We start from the raw sequence: 14,141 nt of genomic DNA on the forward strand, positions 1-14,141 counted from the left end.
AACTTGAATTAAGGTTTTTCCCCCTCAACATTCATAAACATTTATAATAATAAACCCTCATTGGAGGTTTGAACAGTGCTTTCTTGTCCACAGTTATAATTTGAAGCCCCTTTGTCACTGTTAAATCTTCCTGTAGTCACCCAGTATAATTATTTCTGCTGGCATATTTTCACAAAATAAACTGTTGTCTAGCTTTAACTGTCTGTAATTATTGAATGTGTGCACCTATTAAAAAATAAATGGATTGCAGCTAATTATGTGTGTACACTAATTATGAAGTGTTGCTGCATTCTTATTAGAATCATTCAAAATACACAATACCTCATCTTCTCTCAAGTTACTACGATGAAGCGAGTATAAGTATAGACTCTGCCACAAGATTTTTTATATTCTTGGAAAGACTGTATGGAAGTAGAGCCCTTGTAAGAACATCAACTTGCTTTCAGAAAAAGCATGACATCCATAATGTAGACTCATGCAGCACAATTCCTCTATTAGGCTTGTCACATTTGCATTAATATTTACAGCTTAAACTCAGCACTAGTACACAACATGCACATTAATTATTTCCATAGTTCTCCGGGCTATAAGTTGCTGGAGTCTTGCAAGTTTTTTCCATACTGCACTTTAATTGCTGAATACATTATTTTTAATTTGTAAATGAGGGAATGCAGTTTTGTTTAGTGGTTGTGAAACAGATACAAACTTTACGCATATCTTCCTCTTGTGTTAACAAACCCTGGATACTGTAAACTCTTTGTGTTAGTAAGCCTAGTGGGGAAATAATCAAGTCAGCAATCATGTTCGATGTTCATATACCACATGGAAATGAAAATTAAGAGGAAAACATAATGTAAAGTATTACACTTACTGGAACTAGGAATTTTTTTATCTCCTCCAAAGCGTGACTCATGCGTGAATAGGCCTCTCCAGGTGGAGCAAAGACTTCAATTAAAACATGAAGATCATTACTGAGATGGGTGTATTTGGCCTCCCCGCTTTTCCTTAGTTCTTCTTCCTGTGAAAAAAAAGGAACAAGTGAAGTATTTGAACTGTTCTCCAAAATGCATGGTGTTTATAACATTATAATATGGTGGTAATTGTAATTTTTTGGATAAACAGGTAGTAACTTCACTGTTGCATAGTGACGTGTCATCAGGTATTCATTCGGAAGTCAATGTTCTTTATATTGTACAATGCAAGTTGAAGTGGAACGATTATGACCTGTTGATTTCATCTGCAGTATGCATATATTATAACTAAATATATAATGGATAAAACATACATTTGCCATTTAATTATATGAAAAGTGGATATGGAATGTGAACGTAACGATTAATGACTATACACAGTTTGGACCAATTTCTGTTACAACTGATAATGCAAGTGGCTCTTTGTGATGATTATAGTTAGACACAGCAGTGGTCAGAGTTAATGTTTATGTCAGCATGCTAACATGCTCTCAGTGACAATGACACTGTCTGCACACAATTTCCATCTAATAATTGTTTAGATATTTCAGTCTGTTTAACAGAGGGTGTTAAGGACCCAGATGCAGTACGACAGGATCCGAGAATCGTTTTGACATGCTTTATGCCAGGCAAACCTCACAATACACAAACAGTATAAAATCTGCTTTCGGGGAAAAGGCTGACAGGAACCAGAGGGAGCTGAGGCAGTTGTCGTGGGGACAGAAGATTATGGCAGTGTTCTGGGGCAGAGGGAAGGGGGGAAATCTAAACTGGCAGGGTCGGCAACGGGAGCGCAGTCCGAGGGTATTTGGTGGAGGGTCTGGCATAAATGTGGAGAACGATCTGGCAGTGAGTGTGAGTGAAGCTGGGGTTTATATACCAGAGGGAGTAGGCACAGCAGAGTGGACAGGTGAGAGTGATAGAGCTGACGAGGTGGGTGTGACTAACAGGTGAAGAGCATAAGCTGATGTGGTGAGTTTGACTACCAGGTGCACTGAATGAGCTGATTAGGTGAGTGCAGCAGAGTGGGCAGGTGAGAGTGATAGAGCTGACGAGGTCATACAGAAGGGAGTGAGTGCAGGAGGGTGGGCAGGTGAGGGTGATAGAGCTGAACTGTGACAGTCTGGACCAAAACGCTGGACTGCCCAGCAAACAGAGGGACATTGTGGCTAGCTCTGTTAAACATGAACATTTAGCTAAATAAAGTAGTCTTGCTAAAATATAATTTTGAAAATAAAAAGATGTCACTAAAGTCACCACATTCATCTCTAGGAAGATGCCTTTTCCTCACTTGCATAAGAAATAACTTGACTTAATTACTGATCATCTGACAACTACAGGAAAAAAAATGACAAGAATAACAGACTATAGCAGAGCTTTGTCATAGAGTCTGGCATCGGGACGCTGTTAGGTATTTTCTTTGCCCCGATAGAAATTGCATTTTGTGACAGCTTTGCAGACTCGACTTCATAACAGCTCCCGGAAATGTTTAAATGCATTGACATCTTGTGACTCAGATATGGCATGCAGTTCAAGTCATGAATGTGTGGCCGCTTGTGCCAAATGGATTTGAGGAAAAAAATCAAGGAGAATAAAATGACAGCAATAGGCCCTTCAGAAGGCAAAAAAGGGACAAAAATGATACTGATGCTGTATCAGAAACTGCTATCACATACAGATTGAGGAGAGCTCGTGTCAGAGCCGGCTGCTTAGAGCCCCGGGGCACCCAAAGGCCCTCAAGAGCACCTGAAATATCCCACAAGAGAGCTCGACACAGACCAGGCATCCCTATACGCTCACTACGCAAGTTGTGTCGGCCCGCCTCCCTTCTTGTCAAAGCAGGTGTCAATGTTCACAACTTTGATGAGAGGATGTAGTGAAAAGAAACACCAAGAGAGTGAGGAACAGCAATTAGGTAAAATTGTTTTCTCACCTCTCTAAGTTTGATATCAGCAAATAACAGTAAGTTAAGCTGCTGTACCAGCATGCAATGTGTCTCCTGTCTGTCTGTCTGTCTGTCTTGCTAATCAAGCTGGCAGTGCATCACTTGGTTCCTGCCAGACTCTTCCAGGGCTGTTCTGTGAATTTGTGTCTGACAAAAGTGAGAGTGAAATAATATTTATTATATATTGTGAAGAGGGAGTGTCGTCAATGGGAGATACATCCCCTCCCAGTGGTTGCAGCAGAGACTACAACCCATTATGGCATCTGGTTAACGAACTACAATTCCCATAGTCAGCAGGGCAGCCGTGAGAGGGAGAACAAAAGACAGGAGCGAAGGAGAAGAAAGAGAGTTGTTATGTTACGTTAAAGACAATGAACCAGAAGTAAACTGAAGATACTTATGTTTGATTTGTGTATAGCGACTTTTTTGTTGGAGTTAAGTTTACCTTTTGCTAAAAGAATCTGAATACATATGTTTTAATGTTAGAATCCACTGCTTGTCGCCTTGATTTGTGCACCCCACGCCTCACAAGCCGATCCCGACCTCTCAAGACATCCCAATATGATAAACGCCTATGTGTTCATAAACTGCAGCTCGGAAAAAGATAGCCAAGTCATGCGTGAACATGTGTTCACATGCGCGTGCGTGAATTATTGATCCAGCAGCAGCCTGTATATGGATCAGTCCAGAAAATATATGGGTGTGATGACCCTCATTGGCGCACATCATTTTAAAATAAGACAATGGCTAAAGTCTCACAATCCAGGTATAGTTACAACCCCGGATTAACGCAAGATGAAAAGCAATTAAAATGTTGATTAGCTTGGCATACTGCAGGACGATATGGAGGCATGCACAACTCTCAGTAAAAATATATATACTCAACCTAGCCATAGCATAAATAGTATAATGTAAAAAAGGAAATCTTCGGGATCCAGTTTGCATGGGCCAGGGCCCTATTTCTCGTACCTGCCTAAACAAAGTCAAGCAAATGTCCTAATCTCCAGCTTAAATTAGCGAGATGATTGACATCAGGCTATCTGGGTTTCTTCACGGCTGATCCGCGCTGAATCGGTCTCGTTAATTCCAGGCCAGATGTCAGTCATCTAGATAAATGCGCGCGCCCGCTCCTTTTCAGAAGGGTTAATAATCGAGCACTGACACCACGATGTTCTAACAGTACAATGGCAAATAAACTCAGAGGAACCTCTTTTTATTTCTCTAATGAGAAGCAGGAGATGATCATGAAGGCATATGAGGAAGTCAATACCGTAGTCATTCACAGCAAACGAGTTGCGAATATTCCAACGTTTTTGCAACATTGTTGTCGTGAACGCAACTTTAACAGCCCCCGCTGCGAGACATAAGCGTCGCAAATATATCAGACAAGTTAAATGCGTCAGTGTTGGGAAAATGTATCGGCTAATTTGAAGTGGTTCATCACCCAAATCAATCAGATTATATTTATCCAGTGAAGTTCAGTAAGCCTGCCCGGGAACAGGTTTAAATTTTTGGATGTGTTGCTATGGTGATTTATCTAAGCTTGCTTCGAGAAACCGAGAACGCCTGACCTACGTCATCTTATCCTGACAATTAGCCCGCTAACTCAGTAAGCCAGGTACGAGAAACAGGGCCCAGGTGTGCCAGTCAGACAAACAAAGCAATGACCCCTGGTGGACAGGTGAGGAATGACATGTTTGCTGAATAAAACCGCAGACACACTCAGAGATCCCTCTGTCTATGTGGTAGAAAAAAGAGAATGGAGAGGGAACAGATGCAGACGTCCCCCTGATGGAGATAAACAGCAGGTGCAGTGTCATATCTGTTTCTACATTCATTATATCAGCTCACGCTCTGAACATCCCAGGAACATCCGAATTGAGAAATTGTCTGGCCATGTTTCCAGATTGACTTCATCTAATTATTACTAATTCCGAAACAAAAAAAACTAATATTCTTCATACACATGCAAAATTAAAACATAGATAATTTCACATAAAGAACGTGTTTCTGAATGGTTGAACTTCTCATGTTGCTGGATTAATGTTTTACTGAAGCTCCTCCTCAGTGTGTTCAGTTCAACCACAAAACATCAGTCCTATGAATCCTTAAAGCAACAGAACTCCTCAGGATGAATGGTAAAAAATAAATTACAAAAATGCAATGAGGTGTTCAGTTTGGATAGGTAACATTGAGTTATACATAGACACAAATATGTCAATCCAAGCTCCTCATGCAAACTGTCTGATGACAAGAAAAGCCCAATCACCTTCCTATTTTAACCCGAGCCCTGAGGGGCCTCTGCCTGGGGCTTCACACTGGCTTAAAAGGTGTAAAGTTATGTAATATGGCCTGGAGTAAGTCCTAACTGTGTTTTTAAAGGAACTGATTAAATCCTAAAATCGATTCGACACTCAACAAATAACCAGACATGATGTCAGACCTGGAGTCGAGTTACAAATGCATATGCTACATATTTTATGTTATGACAAAATACACTTCTTTGAACATGTTTTCATTAACCCTGCCCTGCAACAATTGGGTGTTGAGTGCTTCGCTCAAGGACACCATGATGGTGGCTGTTAAGAGAAGCGAGAGTGACACTCACCCAGCCAATTGGGTTCAAACTTTTGTCCTTGCGTCACAGTTCCCTACCCTCAAGTAGAATTCAGCTTTAATTAAAAATCACTCCTAAAATTTCAGTGGGCTTCACATTCACTGTCAGAGCGTCACTATGGATCAGATCAAAACATGCATGTGGGCGGATGTGTCTCTGAGTTGTTTTAATAGTTTGTCACTGAAATGTTTGGGAGTTTACACACAGAGCTATACTACAGTTACCATGACTGGGGTATGCTTGCTTTTAATTTGTAAATATTATATGTTTGCACTGCTATAAGGACTTTAGGAACTCGGAAATAATATTATTTTTAAACCTTGCAGTGTTTTTTTTCTAGAGTGAGAAAGGTGGAACGAGGACTCTTTGCTTTAACTCCTTGCTCAAGTTGTTGTAGAGACCATATGGTGTGAGATGCTCTAATGCAAACTTCCAAACCTGAGAAATTACCTTACGGCTAGACAAATGCACCCTACCGACAAACTGGGTGACAGAAATGTGTGATGATAACTTGAGCTTGTAATGGGACTTTTGCTACGTTAGTACCACACTGCCTTGTGACCAGCTGGCCAGAGTGGCAGGCAGACTTTCAGTCCTGACCTTTAGGTGTCAGTCTCATCACAGAGTCCTTCAGACTTTGCTCAGACTGTACAAATCAATCAATATGCACACAGAAAACAAGCTGAATCAGATTGTAACGTAGCCGGCCTTTGGTAAGAACCAATGGTTCGGGGTGCATTATGTTCCTTTGTGTCGCACACAGCAACATGAATCTCCCTCAGAATCAATCTTCAAGTGAAACAAACAATACGCCATGTTCGTGATAGTGGCACTTAGTAACTGATTTATTAAATAAAACAAAGTATAATCACTGCATGCATGTGAATAAACTGTTATTTTGCATACAGTTATAGAAGCTCTTTATTTAATTTTACACACTGTGCACAAGTTAATGCAGCACACGAGTAAACTGAATGGACTTAGTGGCAGGAAGCCAAAGTTTTAAATGAGTTCTTGCTCCGGCCAAGGCACGTTAAAAAGTACAGACTTTCTGCCTCACAATTAGGTCTGAATGGAAATTGACGCAAACATGTATGACGGGTAATTCCTAATTATAAAGCCTTACAGTTGTTGAAGAATTTGGGGCTTTATTAAGTTGTCATAGAAGAAGATTTCCAAATTGCACTTTTTCCAGGCTAAATGCTGGAAAAGATAAGATATAACTACATTATAAAGAAATTTCAGTAAAAAAAACAACTACTGTACGTTCTTACTTCAGTTATTGTATACTTTCTTACTGCACTTGCTATACACGTCCATGAAAACTGGTCAAGAAGGAAGGTCAAGAAGGAAATTTCCATCTCACTGATAAAATGGTGTTTCTTACTCTTGAAAAAGTTATTATATTTAGTTTTACAAAGTGTCAAAGCTGGGAATAACTAAAACGCACATTTAGCTTCACTTGTGTATCTCCTAAAGTTAATTACATGACAACTGGGCAAACTCCAGAGTAGCTACTAAATGAGGTGAGATTGTTTTCTCAACTAAACTGCATTTAATATGTGCAAATGACCATTAGAACCGCACCATATGTTTAAACCTGCAATAACTGATACTGTGGCTCCCTTAGGGGCAGCTGAAACACAACATTGACACATCAACAGCACTTAGTGTTCATTTGGAGTCGTGTTTCTGCCACCGGATAAACATACAGTATGTGCATTCTGTCTCTTTTAGTTTTGTTTTTGGTCTCTAACAACTCCTAAAGGAGAAATCAGTCAAGCTGCTGCTAAAACAATGAGCTGAAACAATGTACTATAAAGCTCTGTAAAGCCAAGGGGAGCTGCAGATCCGGGTGTGAATTTCACAGGGGAACTCTTTCACGTTGTCATTTGATACATTTTTATCATAAAAATATCGTAATAGACACTTTAAAGCAGTTGTTACAGCCTCTGCATTGTTTTACCCTCAACATTCTCTTGACTTATGGAAATGCAGCTCCAGTTTCAGCACAGAGGTGGTAACGCTGAAGTCTTTTGTCATGTCGAGATGTCGAGATGTCTGCATCTCTGCGACAGTAATACCAGCAATGTAACTCTATAGCAGCACTGAGACCTGTTAAGAGTGTGAACATCAGATCCAGCAGACTGTCTGTGAACACGCTCGGGTAAGTTTGGCTCCAGGGGACCACAAGTCAGCAGGATAAATGACTTTGGCAAAGAAATTCATTACTTTGCATACATAATTGACTCTTACAGAATATGCTATTAAACAACGCACAGAAAAACATTCCTGTTTTCTCCGACATATGTTTGTCAACTGAAAGCTATTAATGTTACTCTGCGGGTTATCCATCTCACTTAAAGCTCAGATGTTGTTGGTTAGAATATTATTCTGCACTTGGCTGGAATTTCAAGCACTTTCCTTCTGTAAATGTTTCCTTTTGATTCGTAGCTTGGATCAGCCCAACAACTAGATTTCAACACAAATCAATATCTCACCTTGCCTTTATCCCGCATGGACCCTTTGCCGAGGATGGACATCTTCACTCCAGTCTCCTCTTGTAATCGTTTCATGGAATTTCCCCGTGGTCCCAGCAGCTTCCCGACAAAATTAAACTGTAACACAGGAGAAAAAGAGCAAACAGAATGCCTTGTTAAGGTTTTCAACGTATGTAAGAAGAGGACAACAAATGAAAAATCTGACTGATGTGAATATAACGTTTTTTTCTTGATGGAAGACAGATATGTTGGATGTAAAAGGTTAGCCATAAAAAACGTTGGCTGAGCTTTGTATCGAATACAAGAAAGTCCAAGAATGCGCATGTCCATAAATGGATGTTACCAAGGTCTGACTGAAAGAACTTGCAACAGTCGATTCAGCCCTAGATTAACTTTTTACTTCTAAATGATAGTTCAGTGATCAAAAGTCACGCAATAAAAATCTCAGATAAGACTTCTACTTCAGATTTCTAAATGGATTCTCTAAATATTAACCATCTCAAAATCATATCTCTGGAACTCTATAGCTCAAACTAACAATGTGAAGAAAAATGCAATTGACACCCTTGAGAAAGTTTAATTAAGTTATGTGGTCGACATTGCTTCCCTGTTTCAGTCCTTGGACATCTATTATTGAGTATTTTAGTATTATTTATATTATTATACTTGTGCGTGTATATACACAGTATAGAGATATATATATATATATATATATATATATATATATATATATATATATATATATATATATATATATATATATTCTGTATATCATTTTATTTTATTTTTCATCATTTATATAAAAATACAATTTTATATATATATATATATATATATATATATATATATATATATATATATATATAATTTTATTTTTCATCATGTTAGATACATGTTTGTATCTGTATACTTATATCAAAATTATTACATTAGTCTAGCGTTGGACATCTATTATTAGTTATTATTAGTATTAGTATTATTTTGTGTCATTTATATTATTGTACTTGCTTATATATATATAATTTTATTTCTATCATACTTATGTCAAAATTATTAATATCCAGTGTTACAGATGATTTACTGTCTATTAAAAAATCAAAATGTTATCACCAATAAAAAAATAAAAGATGTTTTCTGACCATTAGTCATCTATTATCAATCAATATCAGATTTCATTCACTATCAATCATGTGAGAAAAAGCTGTATTGTGGCCTGTGATAAATCAATAGAATTGTGCTCCATGTAGCACATTAAAAGTGAATGTGAGTCTCATCAGCGGTCCCACTTTATGTTTCCATTTGTTTACCTGAACTGTGCCCTCACTAGTCATGTTTCTTATGGCCGTTTAGGGTCATCCATGTCGTGTTGAGAAAAAAAGAAAAGGGAACATGGGCTCAAACCAATAACTGTTCCAGAGGTCAGTGCTGAGATAAAGTCAGAAAATAATGAGTTTCTTCCCTGTGGGAAATTAATACAATCCAGATGACAAACTATCAGATTCAAGCCTCGGGGCTCTGACTATCATTTCCCGCTCACTGTGCAGCAGCTAGTGTTCATATTGAGAGAAGAGGCTCTGGGTTGTTGAAGGCACAACGCTGCTGATATTAGTGGTGATTAATCCAGGAGGTGAAACTCACAACTGTAGTCAAATGGGTCGTTTCTGAAGACAATATGAGCAGAAGATCAATAAGAAAACAAGATAAATGTTTACTTGAAACAAGCCCCCGAAAGCTACTTGCATTATCTCACACACAATGTTTTAAATTGTATTAAATAGTTTGACCTTCAAATGCGTGCTGGAGGAGATGGTAAGAGACCACCTCCAGAGCTGAACAGGTGGTCAGCCGCCCACCACAACACACTCTAGCCAACCCTAAAATGATATTAACCTTTTCACAAAGCAGCTTCTCCCACTGTGGCTGAGCGGATAATAACTTCAGTGCCAGCTGTGTGGCTGCTGCAACTCAACTCCGACAACTGCACACTCAGCGTATTTCATGAACATCATTAACATCGCGAGTGAACGCCACATCTCAGGTTAGAGAGGCGCCACGGGACCCAGAGATGAGACATCTTTAAAAAAATCCCTACTGCCCTTGCCTGTCCTCTGAACTGAATGATTAAGGCACCTTCGTGGATGCCTTTCTTCACAGGCGCTGCTTTGACAGGACTATCCTATAGCTGGCAGGGAGCTTGAGAGCAGATGGTCGTTGCGGCTAAGTTGAGAACGCGCTCGCTGGGCGGTAGAAGAAGAGTGGCCTGTTTTCATTAAGCTAATGAATGTCTGGAGCCACTCTGCTGCTCCATGGCGAGCAATTTGGGCTTTAGAAAGGGGCACGGTTCGGTGTTAAATGAGGTTTGAAATGATGCAATGTGCCCCCTGCAGTCTCAACACTGATAACTATGCAGGCGGAAGAAGGGTGTTGTGAATACAACAACTACGCACAAAGAGACGTTAAACAAATTTACCGGGTGCACTTATCTACTTATTTGTACTTCACAAAGTGTAATTTCTACAGGAAGGACACACATTAAAAGCTTTTGCGCAGGATGAAATACAAAGTCTACAAGGCAGGAGATGAAGATTGAGTCACGTCTCACTAATGTGGTTCTGCAAACCTACTAATGCAGCTGAGCAGAGCACTTTTCACAACATCCTCAGTGACTGAGGCCTGGTCCTTAGTTGTAAGTTTGAAAAAGATGAAAAAAAAAAATCTCTTCACAACAGAGCCTATTTCCTGTGAAGCAGATGGAGCAATGCAGATTTAAATGTACGTTTTAGAAATGTATTATTTCGATTTATTGAGATATTTTTTCAGGATGTAATTCTACACTGAAACTCATTATTTTGGCGTTAGGGTAGGAAAACGTGAAAAGAAGTTTGCAGACAAATGGTATTTGTGTCTTATATCTGATCCTTTTTTAATTTTATTTCCCCCCACTAAGTTGTCTCTCAAATATGAAACGCAACACTATGTCTATCTTTTTCCTGCTCCAAGCAATTGTTATTATATCAGCCTTTAAAAAATATATTTAAAAAATGTAATATGCTGTTGGCTGGTTTCATAAATGAGTTAAACCAGTTCAGGGATTAACTTAACTACATTTAAAATGACAATTAGACAATATTTTGGCACAAAAGAAAAAAGTCTGAGAACAGAAGAAAGGGTTATTTTATAGTTCACACTTTTCATTGTAGTTGTTCTCTGTATTCAACGACTGGCGTTATCTGTGAGACCTTTGGAAGCACACTGACTTTTCTGAAACTGTTTTGCACCTGTAATGCACCACAACATCCCTGAGCGTGAAGTTGTTAATATTAATAAAGGCTTTGGTGAGTGAAGTCTGACCACATATGGCTTATCTTATACATAATGTAAAACAATACACTGCTGTCTATTAGATTATTTATTTATTTGATGAAAGAAACAATGCTTCTGCTGCAGGCTGTAGCATTGTATCTTTATTTCATACCCCGTCACTACAGCGCCCTACGAGACCTGAGAACTCTGTGAACACACAATAACATCCCAGCTTGATATCAGAGCAGCACACAATAATATTTTTTCCATACACACATAATGATACTTGTAAATATTTTATACTTTCATGACCCTGATTCTATAATACTGCTAAATTCAAAGTAATAAAAGTGAAAGCATAAAAGCTCAAATTACAGCAACTTTTGGATGATTTAAGTACCAAACTAGCCCGTTTCCTTGCTCTAGTGTGAAACTGTGTGTTGAAACTTCAGCACCTAAACTTTGTCAAGGTCCTGTTGCAATGCAGAACTAATACCACAAAAAAAGAATTTGGCTTTTAAGTTGGAAAATGTGCACAGGGGCTACCTTTTAAAGCAGTTCACTGGGGCCAGGCAAGATTTGCAGATGTCCGGGGGTACTTATCGCCAGGTTAGCGAGCTGTGCTATTGGGGAAGTCCAGGTCCTGTCTGATAGAAGGATTAAAGCCTCAGGTAGAGGTTTATACTTTAATGACAGCTATGGATGACTGGGCCGTGAGCGTGTCAGAGGAGTGTGTCCTCTCAGCTCCACAGACATTTCAGGAAGCAGAAGGGAGGAGATTTACTGTTCACCTGGTTCAGTGTATCTCATATTACATTATGACGTTGCTTTACAGATGTTGTCTTAGTTGCGGGTGTTGTCTCTGGTCAAGATAATAATGAAACAACTTCAGTATTCTTACATTTTCAGAGTTGCAATGCATTTCACAGAGAGCGTAAACGGTTTAAGAAAAATTATAATTAAATTTGCCAGAGGTGATGATTGGGCCCCCAGAACCTTTGAGCATGTCGGGTGTACTGGCAGGACGCCAACTGACGCGGCCGTCAATGTCTGTGACCATTTCTTTCCTGTGTTGAGTGTGTATGGTGTTTTATATATTATGTATTGCAAATATTCCACCTCTTGCTGAATCTACTATGTGGCGCTATAGTGAACACGCAAAAACATGCATTATGTTGCTCTATGTGAAAAAATCTAAATGGGGGACTTTCTGTGGGGTTTGGATCATGGACCCCAAATACTTTTTTTTAAGTTCACATGTGACACATTCCTACAAAATCTCATACATGTAGGTGAAACTAGGAGTTGGATAGTACTCAGGCTCGTATAATTGTGTGTTCATTTGCACCAGATCCCTTTCCCACCCAACATCTTCATCACAACAAACATACAAATGTAAGAATTCCCATTCATAAACCCTGAAGTGTCTCCCAGATGGCCAACACACACAGAGACAGTGAACACAGCAAATAGTGTAATCCTTGTATATTTTAACAGATGACAAATAACTTGAGCCAAGATCAAAAAAGACGGGCAGCCAGCGACACCAAAGTGGCATAACGCTACAAAACAATATTTCTTCTTTAGTCTTTAACCAGCTACGGCCTTGAATTGACTAACGACAAACACCAATTATTTTTCACATCCCTTCCACTTTTTCAACAAATGATGAGGCAAAGTCCGATGCTGCCTCTCCCTTTTGATTTCCACCAACTCCTTGTGAAGATACCTGGCTCTTAGCTGCTAATTGCCTCCCTCTGTTCACCAGCTGAACTCTAACTGTCTGCTGTGGTGCTGATGAGAAGGTGGGAGTGAAGCAAAAATCTGAAGTTGTGGCCCATGAAACCAAAACAATGAGCTAAGAGACGCTAAACTGCTCTCGAGAGCTAAGCAGGACTGCATAGTTGGGAGATAATTCTCTGTTAGTTAAGCACTGCAACCTTTAACATTACATGTAGTCATTCGATCCATTGTTATTGATTAGAGCTGCTTTCAAACCATGTATTCCTTTGTTTCCCCATCTTCTTGTAGCTTTCTCACCAGGTTTCAATTGGCTTTAATCTTCTCCAGTTTTCTTTCTGTTGCGCACAACATGGTGAGACATTCATGTCAATCAATAGCACAAGTGAATTTATCAAGCTTAACCCCAACTCTAATTTAAGAAGAGTGTCAGGCTTTAATGCAAATTTGACTTAATGGCTAAACCATGGAATTACAACTTTCGGGTCTGTCCCATGATGCCATTGGAACCAAAAATACTTTGTCCCAGAGACATTGGGAAAGAGACGTCTGTATCAGAAGATACTTTTTTTTTTAGGTAAATCAACTCATTATGCCCTAAAAGTTGTGGAATGCATCAATACCCGAATCCAGTGTTGCCGTTCATGATGTGAATAAACCCGAGAATGCGCAGCTGGGAGGCGGAGTTTAAAGAAAACGCTAGTGCGCTCGCTCCATTGTTTCCATGATTGCATGAAAAGATTGCTAGAAGATTTGGGTAATTTCATACTTGGTAGTCAGACTGTTTTTGCTTCATGCCCCACTGAGTAACTTTCATATGAATGAATCGGGCGTCGCCTCCTACGCTGTATCCAGTTCTCTTATTACATCCATGCACTCTATGCTGCATGCATAGATTATTATTATTTAACTAGATGTTGTCACATTTCCAGTGTGAGTCGACTTTGTACTGAAACCCCTGCTAGTAATTAGTATTTGATCGAGCTGGGTCATTGTATCGTTGGGGCAATTCCTAACATGGGGAGGCATTTATCTTCATTGTATCTCGTGAGCAGCATTGTGGC

General features: G+C 39.3%; 1 protein-coding gene across 1 annotated transcript in view; it reads right to left on the reverse strand.

Moving 5' to 3' along the window:
* khdrbs2 (KH domain containing, RNA binding, signal transduction associated 2) overlaps nucleotides 1–14,141 on the reverse strand; it is a gene marked incomplete at its 3' end in the record, with an annotated part of 50,739 nt that overhangs the window by 19,815 nt on the left and 16,783 nt on the right. Inside the window, exons 3-4 of the mRNA XM_079229704.1 lie at nucleotides 8,035–8,151; nucleotides 872–1,018 (exon numbers count right to left, since the gene is read on the reverse strand). Coding sequence (XP_079085830.1) covers nucleotides 872–1,018; nucleotides 8,035–8,151 — 264 coding nt within the window. The remainder of the gene's footprint in view (nucleotides 1–871; nucleotides 1,019–8,034; nucleotides 8,152–14,141) is intronic.

The sequence above is a fragment of the Taurulus bubalis genome (genome assembly GCF_910589615.1).
Source record: "Taurulus bubalis genome assembly, chromosome: 14".
In the NCBI taxonomy this organism is placed as follows: Eukaryota; Metazoa; Chordata; class Actinopteri; order Perciformes; family Cottidae; genus Taurulus; species Taurulus bubalis.